Source organism: Malus sylvestris, chromosome 10 (genome assembly GCF_916048215.2).
Source record: "Malus sylvestris chromosome 10, drMalSylv7.2, whole genome shotgun sequence".
NCBI lineage: Eukaryota > Viridiplantae > Streptophyta > Magnoliopsida > Rosales > Rosaceae > Malus > Malus sylvestris.
The window spans coordinates 8,928,708-8,947,354 of NC_062269.1; the positions used below are offsets into that span (position 1 = coordinate 8,928,708).

The 18,647-nt window shown below is 39.7% G+C and overlaps 1 protein-coding gene across 1 annotated transcript; it reads right to left on the reverse strand.

Annotated features, from left to right (window-relative positions):
* Positions 1 to 1,428: 1,428 nt before the first annotated feature.
* LOC126585106 (late embryogenesis abundant protein-like) lies at positions 1,429 to 2,424 on the reverse strand. Its single transcript, XM_050249497.1, has 2 exons — positions 1,995 to 2,424; positions 1,429 to 1,798 (listed from the first exon to the last, which is right to left on the reverse strand). Exons 1-2 carry the CDS (start codon positions 2,367 to 2,369, stop codon positions 1,571 to 1,573), a joined length of 603 nt encoding a protein of 200 aa, XP_050105454.1. The 5' UTR covers positions 2,370 to 2,424; the 3' UTR covers positions 1,429 to 1,570.
* Positions 2,425 to 18,647: the final 16,223 nt, after the last annotated feature.

Sequence of the window (18,647 nt, forward strand, 5' to 3'; positions counted from 1 at the left end):
TATATATTAATTTAACCATGTTCATAAACAATTATGGGCACATTTTTCATATGAAAAAAAAAATCCTTGTACAATCAGTTATTTTGCATCAAATAATATTGTTGGATAAAAAACAATAAAGAACCAATTAATATTCTTTTATGTTGTAGGTAAATTATTTTACCTAGATTATTACATACGTTAGGCATTTTTTGTTTGTTATCATATATGCTTGTTAAAAATAATTTATCTATATTTGTATGTAAAATATAAGTAAATTAATTTTGAATCAAATAACATTTATTTTGTAGGTAAATTAAAATAGTAGTTCCATTATTTTGGTAAAGTTAAACAGTGCCTAAATTATTTCGTAAGAATTAAACCAAGACAAATTATCTCTACTAAAATAAAACAGTAGATATTCGACAAAAAATAAATAAAAAATAAAACTGTAGATACATTATTTTTTTATAAGATTAAACAATAGGTAAATTATATTGTAGGTACATTATGTTTGTAATATAAAAAAAAGAAATTGAAATTTATAAACAAAAAGTAGTAGATATATTATTTTTTAATCAAATTTCCTTTATTTGTAGGTGAATTATATTGTAGGTACATTATGTTTGTAATATAAAAAAAAGAAATTGAAATTTATAAACAAAAAGTAGTAGATATATTATTTTTTAATCAAATTTGCTTTATTTGTAGGTGAATTATTTTCATGCATTATTATATATATTGGCCACATTTTACTACTAATATATATGTGTGCAATAATTTACCTATATTATTATATAAAATATAGATAAATTTATTTTGAAATCAAATAACATTTTTTATTTTATAAGTAAATTATTTTACATGTATCATTACATATACAGGGCAAATTTATTACTAATACACATGTCCAAATAATTTACCTATATTTTTTAAATATAGTTAAATTGTTTTATAGTGCTCTTTCATATTTTCATTTGGTAAGAAAATGACATGATTAAATTAAAATTGTCTAATTTTATGCAAATTTGAAAAACAATTACGAAATCTTAAGGAAAGTATAACATTATTAGTTCTTTTTTTCCTTAACATACAATTTGTTATGAAATATTATTATTTTAAACATTAATGCATTTTTTCCATTAATCTCTCCTTTCAAATTTGTAGAATTAAATGTTTACATTAAAACGGTAATTAAGGGTATTTTAGGCATCTGCAAAATGTAAAATGTGAAAGGCAAACAAAATTAATGAATTTGCTTATGTGGAGCCTAGTCATTGGGTTTTATTCAGATAAAAAGACTATGTCGGGTTTTATGTAAAGAAACTTGAGTTTCAGGGCTAAAGTCATATTTTCAGAATAATAAATCATTGTTCTGAACCACAATTTGTCAGATAAATTATTATTTTCTGATAAACTAACGAAAATAAGCACATCAACAGCTAGAACAGTTACAACAACTTCTTTATTATTACACTGATCAAGCTCACAAACTGCAAGCCCACAAACTGCACACAATTAATTCAAACGTAACCAGCAACCCTCACACAGCACATCAATTCCAGAATACACTAATTAAAGCTTAATTAATTCACTGGTGGCTATGATGACCAGGCAACTTGTCCCTGATCTTCTCCATCATGCTTTTCTTCTCAGGCTCGGTTGTGACTCTGGTGGTTTGAACAACTTCGGTTTCATGTCCATGGCCCTGTGTCTTTGCTTGCTGCTGATCGTCCTTCTGCTTCCCACCACCGAGTTTGTCCTTTATTTTCTCCTTCAGTCCCTTCTTCCTCCTCCCACCTTGCCCATCATCCTCAGACTACAACCAACAAATTATAAGACATCAACCAAAAAGTCAACAAAAACCCTTAACTATACCGTTCAATTTTTCTTTCAGTTACGCTCGAAAGAAACAAGGGTGTGCAAAACGACAAACTGAAAGCGTAGGGAACTAGCATAGCAGAATAAAATTAAGACAATTTTTAATATGTATATATAGAAGAGACGTGTCTTACGCTGGAGCTTGAGCTAGAGCTGCCGGAACGGCGGAGTTCACTACCAAGACTGCCATGGGGCTGCTGTTGCCGATGCTCAACGACACCAACACCAATACCGTACCCAGGAGATTGATCACTTGTTTGTTTGCCACCAAACATGCCATGCCCTCCCGTAACTCCAGCAGCGCCACCATGCTCTCCATACCCTCCGGTGGTTCCAGAGCCGGGAACATGCGGAGCTGCACCAGTGTGTGCTTCAGTGCCAGTTCCGCCCGTGGTGGCCACGCCTGTGAGGTGAATAGGGTTTCCAAGCTCGTCTGTCAGTTTGACAGGGTTTCCATGTTCGTCTGTGAGCTGCACCGGGTTTCCGTACTCGTCTCTAATTTGAGCCATTTGGATAATTTCCAAAAATGATCCTTTCAATCTATTGATGTTCGAACATGAACAAGATCGAGGAGGGTTGGTCTTTTTTTAAAGGGGAAATGAATGACGGTGGATAAAGTGTTATGTCGGTTTGCATGTCACTGCATGTTGACACGTGTTATGACAATGTGCAGACAATGTCACTAGCAGCACGGCCACGTTTGATGAAGCTTCCACGTGTTAACTTGTGGGGGTGACACATGCTTACGATGGCTCTGGGTTTTGGGTTGGGATGGGATATGAATCAATCTCTTCTAGGGAACAAAAGATTATCGCCAGGATCTTTTCTTCCTTGGCCGCTAGTGTGTAGTGTGTAATCATGATTCATGTCTAGTTCACAAAGTGCAGTCGAATTATCAGATAGACAAACAAAGTGTCATTTTTAAACACACCGATATTATTTTCAACTTAAAAACTACTACTTGTACAGTCCATCAGGTATGATGTTTTATCACAAAATAAAAAACCATCGAGTATGGGATTTTATCACAAAACAAAAGGTTTCGGTATTAGTCGAAGTGAGTTAGGATATTTAAACTTTTCTTTTTAGATAGTGCCAATTTGTGATATTTCAACACGCCTCCTCATGTAAGACTCAATTAGTGAGTCATATGTAGGAGATCCACACATCGGCAAACAATTGGATCACACATAGAGATCCTCACATCAACAACCACATGAAGCCAATGTGACTCGCCTTACACGCGGGGCCACATGACCTACCATCATTGCGTGGGGCTAAGGGGACCCACCCATCACGTGGCAGTACGGGCTCGTTCTATGGTTCTGATACCAAATCGAATTATCAGATAGACGAAGCAAAGACCCACTTCCAACAATATCGATATTGTCCCCAACTTGGTAATTACCAAGTGTACAGTTTGTCAAGTGTGAGGTTTTATCACAAAAGGCCACAGTATTAGTTGGAGTGGGGTTAATGATATTTAAACTGTTCTTTTCTTAGAGATACGGCCGATGTGGGATATTTCAACATAATTATAGTTTGTATTCATGATTTAAGTCTTCTTTATTCAATATTCATATGAGTTATTCTATTAAAATCAAATCCTAAACAGCCAATCAGGCATTACTAATGTCTTTAAAGACGAAATCACTTTTAGGGTTTAGTTTTCTATTGTTGTATTTTTTTCAATTACATCTTAAAAGCAATTTTTTTATCCTAAATCTAAGTCAAAATTGGTGTTGTGGATGCAAATTTCAACCATCTCCTCCTTTGACAAAAATGCACCTGCAAAATAATAATAGCTAAGATTAAGGCCAAAAGCCTCACACGCCCACGTTGAATGGGCCGATTAATCTCTAATGCCAAAATTAGAATTTGAGAGATAAAGTGTTTAGGAATTTGTGGGGAGAGAATGACTTGGCATTTTAGTTGGTAAACATGGCTATTTATAAGGAAGTGACCAGCCCTATTTGGATAATAGGGGTCAGCCACATATGGTCAAATTGTGAGTGTAATTGCAAGATATTATGTGAAATAATGTCTTGCATTTAACTTGGCAATTAATCCCAAATTGAATAGGAAAATTGGGAGTTACCTTCTGAGTGAGGATTTGATGATGAGTGATGAGAGGGTTTTGTATAAATACCATTTTGATCACCTTTGACTCTTTCTTGATTGAGCCATTATTGTGCGTTGTATACGCATGGGAATCTCGGTGTGCCCCGAAGGTAATTTTGTTCTTTTCACCCAAAAGTTCACGTGTCACCTCCATAATTTTCTTGATTATTTTTTACTCCACAAATGCCCCCTCGCAGGAAAGGGTAGCAAGTGTAGATATCTTCCCTTACTTTAAGAAACATAGGATTGTTTCCTATTTTGATGTAGATTCCGACATTACTTGGAAATTAGATCATTCTAGGAAAGGGAAATAAATTACTTCCAAAGTCTATTTAAGTGTACCTTAAGTAGATGATTCAATCAACTTCAGAAAGCAATTTATTCTACCCTACAAGAGAGAGAGAGAACTAAAGGATATTTGTTCCCCCTCCTCTAGCAATCTTCCACACTTGCTCGTGCAAATGACTGTGTTTCGTTACTTTCTTCGTCTTCTCACCACACCAAGGTAAGAAAAAATTAATTTTCATTGTCTTCTAATTTTTTTTGGGAGCCTCGAGGCTTCAAATTTGGCTCTCTAAGGGTCGAGGATGTGTCAAAAATGGTTGGGGAACCACAACATGGCTGCTACCGTGGGTGACTAGGTACGGTGACAGCTAGCTAGGCCAGATACTCCTCGGTTTGGGCCGAGCTGATGGGGGTGCTGGGGTACTAAACCAGTCCAAGGAGGGAGGTGCAGAGAGAGGGAGGTGCGGGGGTGCCAGCCTTCTTCCTTTTGTATTGCGTCGAGAGAGTGCGTGGCATGCTGGGCCGCCTAGTGTGTTAGGCCAAGAATGAGAGATGAGAGCCAACGCGGACTGGGCTCCCTTAGCTGCTGTCTTTGGGCCATGAAGCTTGATGCATTCTTCCGCTAATGATTCTTCCTTGCGTCTTTGTAGAATTTCTTCGAGCATGTCTTTTTCAAGCGACAAAAGTGATGATGATGTGTTGTCGTTGTATCATGAAGACAGGTCTTTGAGTAAAGTGGGCTACTTCAAGACTGCTTACTCCAAAATTAGCTCCGATGACTTGTTTAGAGATTTTCTTGAAGCATATAGGCACGTCATTCCATCGGGAGTGCATGTGAAGCATGTTAAGAAGGGTAGCAGCCGTGAGCCATGTACTAGGGCCCTGAGAGCCATCAAGTTTCACCCCTACTACTTCTTGTTGGGATTTACTTTTCTCATGCCACGTTTCTTCCAAGAAGTACTTTGCTCCATGAAGTGTGCTTCCACTTAATGTTCTCCAAATGCGGTCCGTGTGATGGTGAGATTCCTCAATCTTAGCCAAATCTTTGACTTGGATCTAATTATCAACGAATTATGGCACTTCTTGGACATAGGCCATATTAAGGGAGTTGGGCAGCTGCGATCCCTCCATAGGCTTTTTGATCATTCGAGCAAGGGAGATCATGATTGTGCCAAGAAGACTTTGGAGATAAGTGGAGAGTGGGAGTCTGATTCTTCCCCTAAGTTACGTGTTCTGACATTTTCATCATCGGTAAGTAGACTGCTTTGTGCTTTTGTTGAGCTGCTCTCTGATTGTTAATTGTCCTTCTCTACTTATGTAGATTCGGAATTCAGCTCAACTCCCAAGACTTCTATAGATATGAAGAAAGTGCATGTTGCTTTAGGTGTCCCCGTAGAGTATGGCGTTGGCTGCTTAGTCCTCTTCGCCAGGAGAAATGTGGGCTGCCCCTGAGATTAGACCTGGCATTCGTGTTGTGTTTCTTGTGTTCGTGTTATACCCAATAGCTTAACGGGTCATGTCGTGTAATATCCGTTAAAGTAAACGGGTAATATAACCCGACCCAAAATCAACTCGTTAATATTATCAGGTAATATGACCCGACCTGACCCGTTACCCATTAAGAAAAATATATTTTAAATCAATAAAAATGAAAATAAAAAACATAATTTGACCCAAAAAAATGTAAAACATAATATTAAATTAGTATACACATACTAAATTTTGGAGTTGACCACTTCATGAAAGTTGTAAAGCTTTTCATTACGAGTGATTACATTTTTCACACTTCTACAATAATTGTTATTAATTTTATTAATTATTGCACTCAAATAAAAATTAGTATACACATACTAAATTTTGGAGTTGACCACTTCATGAAAGTTGTAAAGCTTTTCATTACGAGTGATTACATTTTTCACACTTCTACAATAATTGTTATTAATTTTATTAATTATTGCACTCAAATAAAAAATATTGTTAATGAGATTTGGAGGGTTTTAAAAATCTAAACGACCATGTAACTATTGTCTAAGCATTGAGGATGCAATTATGAAGGTTTATTATGCTTTCACATCTTTCAGACTTATACATTAATGATTATGAATTTTGTTTATTTTGAACTCCCTTAAAAATACTATTCATGAGAGTTTGTATGGTTTTAAAAATTCAAACGATCATATACCAATCTTCAAAGCGTAGAGGATGCAACTACGAGCGTTTGCATATTTTTTCATATTTTTCGCACATGTAAATTAATTATTATAATTTTTTAATGTGTTTGGTATTTTAAAATTAATTGATATTTTTTTTAATTTGTTTTATGATTTTTGATCTCAATCTTTGCCTATAATATACTATAAAAATAAATAAACAAATAAAACTAAAATTTTAAAATTTATATAGAATAATAATTAATAAACAATATATACAGATTCATTATATCTATTGTATTTTATAGTAAGTTTTTTTAGTAGTTTAAAAAATTAAAATCATCAAAATAACATTTTTCTTATCATGTCGAAACAGGTTACCTACGTGTCACTCTGGTGTAAACCTGTTAAGGACCCGTTATTAACGGGTTATTATCGTGTGACCCAATAATAACTTGATTAGTTATCGTGTTGGCCTGAAACCTGTTATTTTCGTGTCATTTACGTTTCATGTTAACGGGCCATGTAAGAAATTGCCAGGTCTACCCGAGATAGAAGATAAAGTAGATCAAGGCGGAGGCATTAGCTTGTCCGATCACTGTCATGGAACTTGTTGTGAATGAAGGTGGAAAGAAGAGATCTTCCCCGCCTGCTCAAGAGATGCTAGTTGAGAAAAAACTAAAGACTTCCTCTGTTGCTCGTAAGGGTTTGCCTGTTGCCGATAGGCTTGTGATTGACTTGACTTTTTCCAAGGGGAAGAAAGATGTGGCTGCTAGATTTGAGTCGATGACGTCTGCCATGCCAAAGGTGACTAGTACGATTGTTGATAGGATTGCTCAGCGTAGAGGTTTAGTCATACCCTCAGTGCCAAAATCTGCGCCAAGAAGTCCGTTGGGAGCTAAGTCTGGTTCACCTTTGGAAAGGCTTGCTACTATAAAGAGCGATAAGGTGGACTCTGCTACTAAAGTGGCACTAAGGCCTATTCTTCTTGCTGTTGAGACTGATTCGCCTGCTGAGAAAGAGAAGAGTGCTTACGTGGGCAGTTGTGAGAAATCCACTAAGCCTGCTTCTGGGGTGGCTGCTAAGATTTGTGCGTTCTTGAAACCAGATCTGGTTGAAGACATAGACGTGTGTGCCAAGCTTGTCAATGACTTTAGAAGGGTTGTTTACCCAAGTTCCTTTGCGAAGCATATGACCAAATATAGAAGGGTTGTTCTATTTGCTATGATGCAAAAAACGACGATTCTGGTAGTCGAGTCTATGTTCCTTAACCAAGAGGTTACCAAGGCTCCCAAAGAGGTGGTAAAGACTATGGCAGTTGAAGCTTATTCCTCTTTCGATAAGATCAAGAGGTTAGAGTTTGAGTTCGTCGCTTTGAAGAGGTCTAATATCTCTGCCCTCACTTTTCTGTAGCTTGAGACCGCTTGCTAAGAGATTGTTGACTTGAAGACTAGGCTTGACATAATCTAAATAAAGCATGAACGTGCAGAGAATGAGATTGGATATTACCTACCTCAGGTTCAAGATCTTGAGCGTGCCATTTTTTAGCTTCATTCTACTGCATACACAAAGGATGAAAAGTTGATTGCTGCTTATAATCAAGTAGTCCACTTCAAGAAGATCGTCGATAGGCTTGAATCCCAAGTGTTGGAACTCCAAGGTGTAATGAAGATCAACAAAAATCTGAAGAGGGAAGTGGATGAGTTGCAACGTGTCTGTGTTGGTCTGCTTGAGGAAAACGAGTAGCTGAAGGGTGAGAAAGTTGGGCTCGAAGCTTCGCTTATTCATAGTCAGACCGATTTCTTCAAGCTGAATTATGTAGATCATTTCTTTGGTAGGTCGTCTGACTTTGAGTTTGCTGGGAAAGACTTCGAGACCTTCTTTATTTCTCTAAAAGACTTGCTTGCCTTTACTTTTGAAGCTTCCATTGGTGAAGTAGTCAAAGAAGTTGGTGCCCAGGCTGAGGCAGTTGGGGGTGAAGCATTGGATGATGCCGCTGTTAAAGGTGTGCGACCGAGTAGTTGTGGGATGTCCAAGCTGCTGAAGAGTTGTCTTCTAGGTAGCTTTTAGGATTTTCTTTGTTTTCCTTGTTACTTTTTGCTTTGCTTGAACTCATTTGGCCTTTGCTATTTGTTTATCAATTTTGCTAGAAAATTTGATAAACTTGCTTCATTTGCTTTTATTGATCTTCGTTTCTTTTGTTTACGCCCAACCTTTGACCTTTAGACCAGGGACATATGTGTTGTTTTTCTTTTGTAACTACCCTTATTGCATACTCTGTTGATCTTGTATGGGCTTTCCCAAATAGGATCCATCTTTTTGGAGCCTTCTTTCCAAGTAGTGATGAAGGCTTTTCTTAGGACTAATCTCCGGCTAGAACTGCCGGATCTTGGCCTTTTAATTTGTTGTAGGTGGAGAAGAGCTGCTACTGGTAGGCTGCAATGTGGGTGATGACCTTCTCGCATTTCTCCTCTGCTAGATCTATGTTTATGGCCATCTCATTTCCATTCTTCTCTATGGTTGGTAGTAGAGTGCTGATACTTGGCACGATGACATGGGAGGAATGATCGCTTCTGAACCAAATGCCAAAGAGAAATGAATCTCACTGGTTGCTCGTCGTTTGGTTGTACGATACGTTCATAGATATCCGAGAAGTTCATCTAGCCATTTTCTCTTCTTGTCATAGAAAGATTTTTTGAGGCAATTGAGAATCGTCTTGTTGGGTGATTCGGCCTATCTGTTACCTTGGGGATACATTAGCGTGGACATGTGCTGCTTGATGCCATATTTGTTGTAGAACTTTGCCAAATATTTGCCTACGAATCGCTGGACGTTGTTTGTGACGATGGATTGAAGAATGCCAAATCGGCAAGTGATGTTCCTTCATATGAAGCGCTTTATGTCCATTTGAGTTATGGTTGTCATAGGCTTTGCCTCCATCTATTTAGTGTAGTCAGTTGCCACGATCATCATGCATCTGCCCCTAGTAGCGGGTGACATTGGCCCTACCAAGTTGCCTACTATATGAAAGGCCAATGACCCGTCTGCGGGTGTAGTTTCCTGACAGGCAGTGTTGGTAATGGTTTGTAGCGTTGGCAGTGGTAGTACTTTTATACAACTCATTGGTGTCTTGATGCATAGTAGGTTAGTAGTAACCTGCGTTAATAGCCTTTTGTGAGAATGATTAGCCTCCGAAGTGATTTCCATAAATGTCTTTGTGGATTGAGCTTAAAACCTTTAGGTCGTCGGAATGCGCTAGGCAATAGAGATGTGATCCAGTGTAGAATCTTCGGACGAGAATTCCGTTCCACATGTAGTAGCGTGTTGCCTTTATTTGGAGCTTTCGAAACTCTAATCTTTACATAGGGAGTGTGTCATTGACCAGGTAGTCAGTCTATAATAGAATCTTGCCAATTTGGAGTTGTACTAACTTGTGACGCCTCGGCGACTGGCTCATCCTCTATGCTCAGCTTGTTTAAATATTTCACTGAAATAGAGCGTTTGAGTTGATGGTCGAGGGCAAAGCCTAGGCCAACTAGCGCGTCCGTGTAGACGTTGTATGCTCACAGAACTTGAGTGAGGGTGTAAGTCTGAAACACCTCAAATAACTTTTGTACCTTTTCTAAGTATTACGCCATCTTCGGATGTTTTGCCATGTACTCCCTAGTAGTCTGGCTTTTGCCATTTAGAGGCCTGCCAGTAAGGCTTCGTACTCTGCTTCGTTGTTGGATGCTTTAAAGCCTGGAGTGATTGCTTGCTCGAGCATCAAATCGTCTAGGATGACAAGGACCAAACCTGCTCCCGAGCCTTTGTAGTTGGATGTGCCGTTGATGTGTAAATGCCAGAAGTCTCCATCGGTTACCTCCAAGGCCTCGTTGGGCCGTTTTGTTGTATCACCTAAGCTAGGTGTGAATTCTGCTATGAAATCCGCCAAGTTCCAACGCCTTTATTGGCCAAGTTCCAACGCCCATTTCATTACTCGTTGAGAAATATCTAGACCATGTAGGATTGATCGTAGAGAATACTGATTCACGACGATGACTTTATGAGCTTGAAAATATGGTATGAGCTTCTGAGCCGCAACAACTATCGCCAATATTAGTTTCTGGATCTTTGGATATCTGGTTTCCGCATCGAGAATAGCTTTAGAAGTGTAGAATATTGGCAGTTAGGCCCCTAACTTTTCTCATATAAGGGCAGAGCTCACTGCTACTTCCTAGACTACCAAGTAGATGTATAAGTCCTCTGTTACTTCCGGCTTGGATAATAAAAGAGGTGAGGTGAGATACTTTTTCAGGTATTGGAAAGTTCTTTCGCACTTATCATCCTATTTGTCCTATTGTGCCCTCTTGATTGCTTTAAAAAAAGGCTTGTATCGATTGGTGGACCGTGAGAAGAAGCAGTTGAGTGCAGCTACTCGTCCGGTCAAGCTTTGGATCTCCTTTAAGGAAGTTGGAGACTTCATTTTTAGGATTGCTCGGATTTTCTTGGGATGTGCTTCGATTCCTCTTTGGGTTACTAGGTACCCTAAGAATCTGCCTGAAGATACTCTAAATGTGCATTTGGCAGAATTGAGCTTTATCTTGTACTTTTTAAGGATGTCGAAAGTTTCTGCCAAGTTACCGATGTGGTCTGATCTCTGTTTGCCCTTTATCATGATGCCATTGACGTAAACCTTGATGGTTACTTCAATTTACTTCTTGAACATCATGTTTAATAGTCATTGGTAAATGGCTCCCGAGTTCTTGAAGCCAAAAGGCATGACCTTGTAGTAGTAGGTGCCTCGCTCGATCACGAACATGATTTTCTCCTTGTCAGGCTTGTGCATGGCTATTTGGTTGTAGCCGGAGTATGCATCCAAGAAACTAAGCAGCTGGTTCCCGAAAATTGAATTTACTAGTAGGTTGATTCGGGGATCTGGATAAGGATCTTTTGGACATGCTTTGTTGAGGTCGGTGTAGTCTACATAAACCTTTTATTTTCCCTTTTCTTTCTTCATTGGACATTCATGTGCTACATATTCTATGAATTCGGCCTTTAATAGCTTATCGATTTCCACTTCTATGATCGCCACTCGTTCGGGTGCGAAATGTCTTCTCTTTTGGATTATCGGTTAAGCAATAGGGTAGATGTTCAGCTTGTGGCAAGCTATCTTAGGGTCGATGTCGGGCATGTCGGAAGGTGACCACATGAAGACGTCATGATTTTCCTTAAGGAAAGCCGTACGTTCTTCATTTTCTTTTGGGCTTAGACGTGAATCGATTCTAATAGTCTTTTCCTGCTGCTAGGGATCAAGAATGATGTGTTCAGCGTCCTCTTTAGATTTCCATCCCGTCTCGTCTGCTAGCGCATTGATTTGGACACCATATTCTTGATCCGTCTGTTGTAATTGCTATTTGGTAGCTTCGTCGTCTATTTGGACCTCAGTAGCCTCTATAAGGGGTAAATGTCTTCTTTTTTTACTCCTTCAGTACTTGCACAGTGTATCATTGAGATATGGCCTGGTCAGACTTGATTTCTCCAACTCCTCCTGGGATGCAGAATCAGATTTTTTGATACTTGAATAAGGTTATGGCGTCCAGCTTTATCAGCCAAGTTCGCCATAGAATCCCAATGTAGAGAGACATATCGCTTATTATCGTGAACATCTACTTTGAGACAACTAGTGGTGTTCTTATGTCAAGTGTAATGTTACCGATGGCAGTCCAGGTATGTTCATTGAATCCGATGAGTACCTTTGCTTGACGTATGATTGTGTTTTCCAGGCCCATCTTTTAAATTACTGAGAGCTGAAGTAGGTTAATCGCATTTCCATTGTCAACCATCATTCTATCGACTATAACGTGGGCTAGTTGGACAAATATCACTAGTGCGTCATCGTGTCGAAAATTGACGTCTTCGGCATCCTGCTTGGTGAAACCAACGATAGGTCCAGGTTGGGTGTTGACTCCCTAGACTTGTGAGACTAGTATAACCTCCTGGATCTTTCTATTCTTGGAGTTAGTGGTGGCCCCCAAGTGCTCGGTTTCGGCGAAGATGTCATTGATCCGGATTGTCTTGGTTGGTGGCTCTTCATCGGTGTTTGCATTTCTCTTAGGATATGCAACTAGCTTGTCTAAGTATCTGTGGACCTTGCCATCTTTCACCAGCTTCTCTAGGTAGTTCCTCCAAATGTAACAGTAGTCAATTATGTGACCGAGACCTCGATGGAATACGCAGTACTTGGTGTTATCCAACTCGGAAGTATCTCTGTTTGATTGTTTTGGCAGCTTGAACCATGGTTTGTTCTTGATGTCGCGGGGGATTTGGTGGATCGAGATCGAGAACTTAGAGTAGTTTTTAGGTATCAGGCCTTCTTTAAAAGGGGATCGGTCCTTGCGTTTAGCCTCATACCTGTTTTTGTTGTTGTACTGCTTCTCGTCCTCCTTCTTTTGAGCTACTACCGATTCTTTTTAAGGTTGCTTGGGTTCCTTGTCTATTCATCGAGCTTCGTCCCAAAGTACATGCTTCTCTGCCAGAGTAAAAAAGTTTGCTAGAGTTAGATCTTCTTTCATGATCAATTCTCTGAACAACGGGTGATTTGCAATGAGTGATTTTTGGAAGGCTACACTAGCTATCAAGTCGTTGCATCCAACTATCTTTGCCTTATCTGCTTTGAACCTTTTTATATAATCGTGGTGCGACTCCTTTGGGTTTTTCTTCACGTTGAACAAGTGGTCGAACCTCTTCTTGATCGAGCGATAGGATGAATACTCCTTGGTGAAGACCAAAGAAAACTCATCAAAACTCTGGATGGATTGTGGCGGTAAGGTGTGGAACTAATTTTACACCTCGTCTTGTAGAGTAATGATGAATATCTTACACATAATAGCGTTATTTTTTCGATAAAGGATCATTACGCTTCGGTAGTGCTTTGGGTGTATCTCCGGGTCTCTATCCTCTTTGAAGGATGTGAAATGCAGCATGTAGAACTTCAGTGGAGGCTCTGCCTACTCGATCTCATCCGTGAAGGGTGACCTGCTTATGTTGGTCATGTCTCATCGTAGCACCTTATCAGTGACCTCATTGTGTTGGAAATCGCGCAATCGCTTAGTCAAGAGGCTCTCTACTTCTTCCTGAATTTTCTTTTGTTAAGGGTAGCGGAGCTCTAGGCTGCCTTCGGTAGTTACCTACTGGTTTAGGTTGCTCTTCTATATGCCCGGTTGGTCTATGTCGTGGATGCGGTGTGTGTGGTACGTTTCTAGCAAGGGAGCGAATTACTCGTAGGCTACTGGTTGAACTTGAGCTAGATTTAGTGATTACTTCTCTTCGTCCGTCGTGCTGCCTACTCTGATGTATGGTGGATGATGCTCTTTATGAGCCTAGCCGCGAATGAACATTTCACCTAGAAGATTGCTCATGTTGATTGTCAGAATGTGGCACCAACCATGAATGTCTGCAGGCCTAACCGATAGTGCACGCTCCTCCGCGCACTAAGATGAGAGTATACGCTATCTCGGGGGCCCAGTTGGGAGTGTACACTGCCTTAACGCTCGATTCGTGAATGGTCTAGTGTTTGCTTGTCGGGACGCTGCTAGAGAAGTTCGTTGTCTACCCTTGTCCTACTTTGGGACACGTCATCTAGGGAACACTATATCTCGGTACGTTGCAATAGTTGATTCACCAAGACCGTCTGCTGCGCGAGGGGGCTTGTTAACTCTATGACTTGTCGAGACAAGTGTTGTTCGCCATTTGGGTTAGAAGAGCTTAGATGGTATGTGTTTCCTTGAGTAATAGAAGTGTAATGGACTCCGGGCACGAGATTTGAGTTGGGATATGTCAAATCTACGAAGAATAGGGTGAAAATAGACCTGGTTTAATTGTCGGTTCAGAAATATGAAACCGAGATGGTTGAACCGGTCATTGACCAATTTGGGCTTTTAGGAAGGCCACAGAAGTAGGCTGGGCCACGTGTGTAGGTTGCCCCGTGTATGGCGAGTGTAGACGCTGGGCCTAGGCTTGGCTCCGAAGCAAGATAGGCTCGCGCTTGCCTTGGGCTCTCTAGTGTTAGGCTTGGACAGCTTGGGCCGTGCGTTGAGTAGAAGCAAGCAGGGTTTGGGCCTGCGCTGCTGGGGTAGCAGCTTAGGCTACCTTTGGCACCTGGGTTTGGTGCTGCACATTGGCGTGGGCTTGGGCTTGTAGTTGTCTTACTACTCCCTGCTCCCTGCTCATTATGGGTCGTGGTGGCTGCCACAATGGTGCCCTGTGGGGGTGGTGCCGCTCTACTTGCCATCGCATTGAGCCTCATGGATCGTCGTGGTAAGGCTACATCACGATCTCCATCACTTGGTCTGAATCCTTGAACGTAGAAAGTTCCATTCGTTGTGATTTCTGAATTTCTAGTCATTGTACTTTTCTTTTACATTGATTCAAAGAACTTATAAAAAAATTCTAGGAATAAGGACGTACGAAAAATCTACAAATGAACGAGAAATGAGAAACTTTGAATGCGAAAGTCTTCTTCAAGCGTGTGAATCAAGACTCTCAATGAAAGCACCAATTTGTGGATGCAAATTTCAGTCGTCTTCTTTTTTGACAATGCACCTGCAACCTAAGATTAAGGCCAAAAAACTCACACGCCCAGAATGATTTTGAGAGGGTCGCTTTGGCCTAAGAATCTCTGATGCCAAAATTAGAATTTGAGAGAGAAAGTGTTTAGGAATTTGTGGAGGGAAAATGACTTAGCATTTTAGTGGGAAAACATGGCTATAAGGGAGTGGCCGGCCTTATTTGGAGAATAGGAGCCGGCCACATATGATCAAATTGTAAGTGGAATTGCAAGATATTATGTGAAATAATATCTTGCAATTAACTTGGCAATTAATCCCAAATTGAATAGGAAAATTGGGAGTTACCTTTTGAGTGAGGATTTGATGAGGAGTGATGAAAGGGTTTTGAATAAATACCATTTTGGTCACATTTGACTCTTCCTTGATTGAGCCGTTATTGTCCGTTGTATGCGTGTGGGAATCTCGGTGTGCCTCAAGGGTAATTTTGTCATTTTCAACCAAAAGTCTACGTGTCACCTTCATAATTTTCTTGATTATTTTTGGCTCCACAAGTACAACTTACTAAGTTAAAAATTGGTGTACTCCACCTTAAGAACTTCTTAAACAAAGTAAGTTACTTGTGAACGAAAATAAAATCAGCCTGCGCAGTAAAGTTTATGACTCTGCCCTTGAAAGAAATGTTTGACAATGCCTGTGATCTCACTAAAAGAGACAACACTCAGCATACATGCATCCTTCTGATGGTCATTGGCAATAATCATGGAAGATTAGGCTGATTAGCAATGTCTTGCACATACTAAATTTTGGTTAATATTATGTGATGGATGCTATAATCAAAATATTATGGTATAATCATAAAGCCCAATCCACACAAAATGGTGGCCCAAGCCTCAATTCCCATTCCAAGTGGTCCAACACATAACTAATATTGTAGAGAACAAAACATATATAAAGGTCATTGGGAATCTTGTTTTCTCCAATGTGGGACAAAAGTCTCAAAACTCTAACACTTATCCTTATCCTCTACATGGCCTAGGTTTTGTTGAATTTGTTTGAAGGGTTTACTGATGAGCTAACAAAATCTATGGCAAGAAACATCATTTAAGTAATGATTGAATTAATCAAACCGTTAAACTACATTCGTAGTAAACCCTGGTTTATCAAACCCTAGCAATCCTGATAACAGTAAAACTTGATTGCAGTTGAAGAAATCTCATCGATACCTTGTTATTTATCTTGATCAAGGTATAAAACATCGATGATATCGGAAATATCGGTAGTCCAAAAACACGGAAATATCGATGGAAATATCGAGATATTATCGATATCGATAAAAATTGAATAAAAACCACGGAAATTGTAAGAAAAACTTGGAAATTTTTATTGAAACTTTGCAAGATGTTTATTTAGTCAATTATCTATTACTTTATCATAAAAAATTGGAAGGAAATGCATTGCATAATGGATTTAACTGATTTAAGTTGATTATATAGTGAGTTGACAAACATTGTGAGTGTAGAAAATATGTAGTAATTAATGAAACAAGTTTAAACACACCATAATCATTTATATATAATGAATTAGTACAATATTTTACATTTTATACATTGCATGGTAAGATACATGAGTTAGTACCACATAGAGTTCCTATGAGGTTCAAAATTTTCACTATCTTCATCATCTCTATGTGTAGAGTAAGTGTACAACAACAACAACAAAGCCTTTTCCCACTAAGTGGGGTCGGCTATATGAATCCTAGAACGCCATTGCGCTCGGTTTTGTGTCATGTCCTCCGTTAGATCCAAGTACTCTAAGTCTTTTCTTAGGGTCTCTTCCAAAGTTTTCCTAGGTCTTCCTCTACCCCTTCGGCTCTGAACCTCTGTCTCGTAGTCACATCTTCAAACCGGAGCGTCAGTAGGCCTTCTTTGCACATGTCCAAACCATCGTAACCGAGTTTCTCTCCTCTTTCCTTTAATTTCGGCTACTCCTACTTTACCTCGGATATCCTCATTCCTAATCTTATCCTTTCTCGTGTGCCCACTCATCTAACAAAGCATCCTCATCTCCACTACACCTACGTGTTGATGCTTCACCGACCAACATTCTGTGCCATACAGCCTCGCCGGCCTTATTGTCGTCCTATAAAATTTTCCCTTGAGCTTCAGTGGCCTACGACGGTCACACAACACGCCGGATGCACTCTTCCACTTCATCCATCCAGCTTGTATTCTATGGGTGAGATCTCCATCAAATTCTCCTTTCTTTTGCAAGATAGATCCTAGGTAGCGAAAACGGTCGCTCTTTGGTATTTCTGATCTCCGATCATCACCCCTATTTGGCCTCCGTTTGCACTGAACTTGCACTCCATATATTCTGTCTTTGATCGGCTTAGGCGAAGACCTTTAGATTCCAACACTTCTCTCCAAAGGTTAAGCTTTGCGTTTACCCCTTCCTGCGTTTCATCTATCAACACTATATCGTTTGCGAAAAGCATACACCAAAGAATATCATCTTAAATATTAAGTTTGTGATCTTCGCTAGATTGCTCCGGTCATTAGTGTGGATACGTATGTAAATGGATAGAGACAGGAAGCAAATACAAGATGTACGTGGTTCACCCAGATTGGCTACATCCACGGAGTAAATGAGTTCTCATTAATTGTGAAGGGTTTACACAGTACATAGGTTCAAGCTCTCCTTTAATGAGTACAAGTGAATGATTTAGTACAAATGACATTAGAAAATATTGTGGGAGAATGATCTCGTAATCACGAAACTTTTAAGTACCGAAGTGTGGTATCGTCTTCACTTGCCTTATCTGTCTCATAGGTAGATGTGGCATCTTCTTTGGAAGTACTCTTCCTCCTTCCAGGGGTGATATCTTTAACTGGTGGAGATGCACAAGGTAATGTATCAATTTCACTTGACGCTTACTTGTAGTTTCAGGCTTGGTCAAGCGCGATACAAACCATGTAGTAGGAGTCCCCCAAGTCGCCGAGCTAGGGGATCTGCTGAAAGAGGTGACAGACAAGGTAAGCAATCAGGGCTCCAAGCAATCAATCCCAGATCAGAAGTTTGATTTCGAGTTCCGGCTGATTGTTATCCTTCTCCTTATCTTGCAGGCAGCATGAAGGATAAAGAGAAGAAAAGGAGAAAATGTGATATGCGATACTTTTGCTTTTGAAGAAGTAACTTTCCACAGGCTTATTCTTGAACTGGGCTGGAGGGTTTTCTAGTTTTCGCCAGAGTATAAGGCCGACTGAAGAATTTGAGGGTCAAAACAAGTCCATCAAATATAGAGTACGTTCGACCCTGCTGATATGGGATACTTTTACTGTTGACAAAGTAGTGGATGTATCGGCACGTGTGCTGTTGCGCTTGTCTCCACATGCTTCCTTGTATCCTTCTCACTTGCCCTATTTGTTCCTCAAGCAGATGTGGTATCTTCTCGGGAAGCATAAGATGTTGAAGATGAGTACTCGAGAGCAATGTCAGGTAAGTAATCAGGTAAGGGGTTCCAGGCAGTCAGTTCCGAACTGGAAGCTTGATTCCAAGTGCTGACTGATTGCTCTCTTTCTCCTTGTCTTGCAGGTAAGAACAAGGCCAAAGGAAAAGACAGGGAAAAAGCATGATATGAGATACTCTTGCTTTTAACCCTGATGATATGAGATATTCTTGCTCT

Bases quoted from the DNA above. Each gene is read 5' to 3' on its own strand.
- LOC126585106 (XM_050249497.1), bottom strand. From the start codon at position 2,369: ATGGCTCAAATTAGAGACGAGTACGGAAACCCGGTGCAGCTCACAGAC. The intron at 1,799-1,994 runs GTAAGACACGTC...TGTTGGTTGTAG, and splicing joins GCTCTAGCTCAAGCTCCAGC to TCTGAGGATGATGGGCAAGG.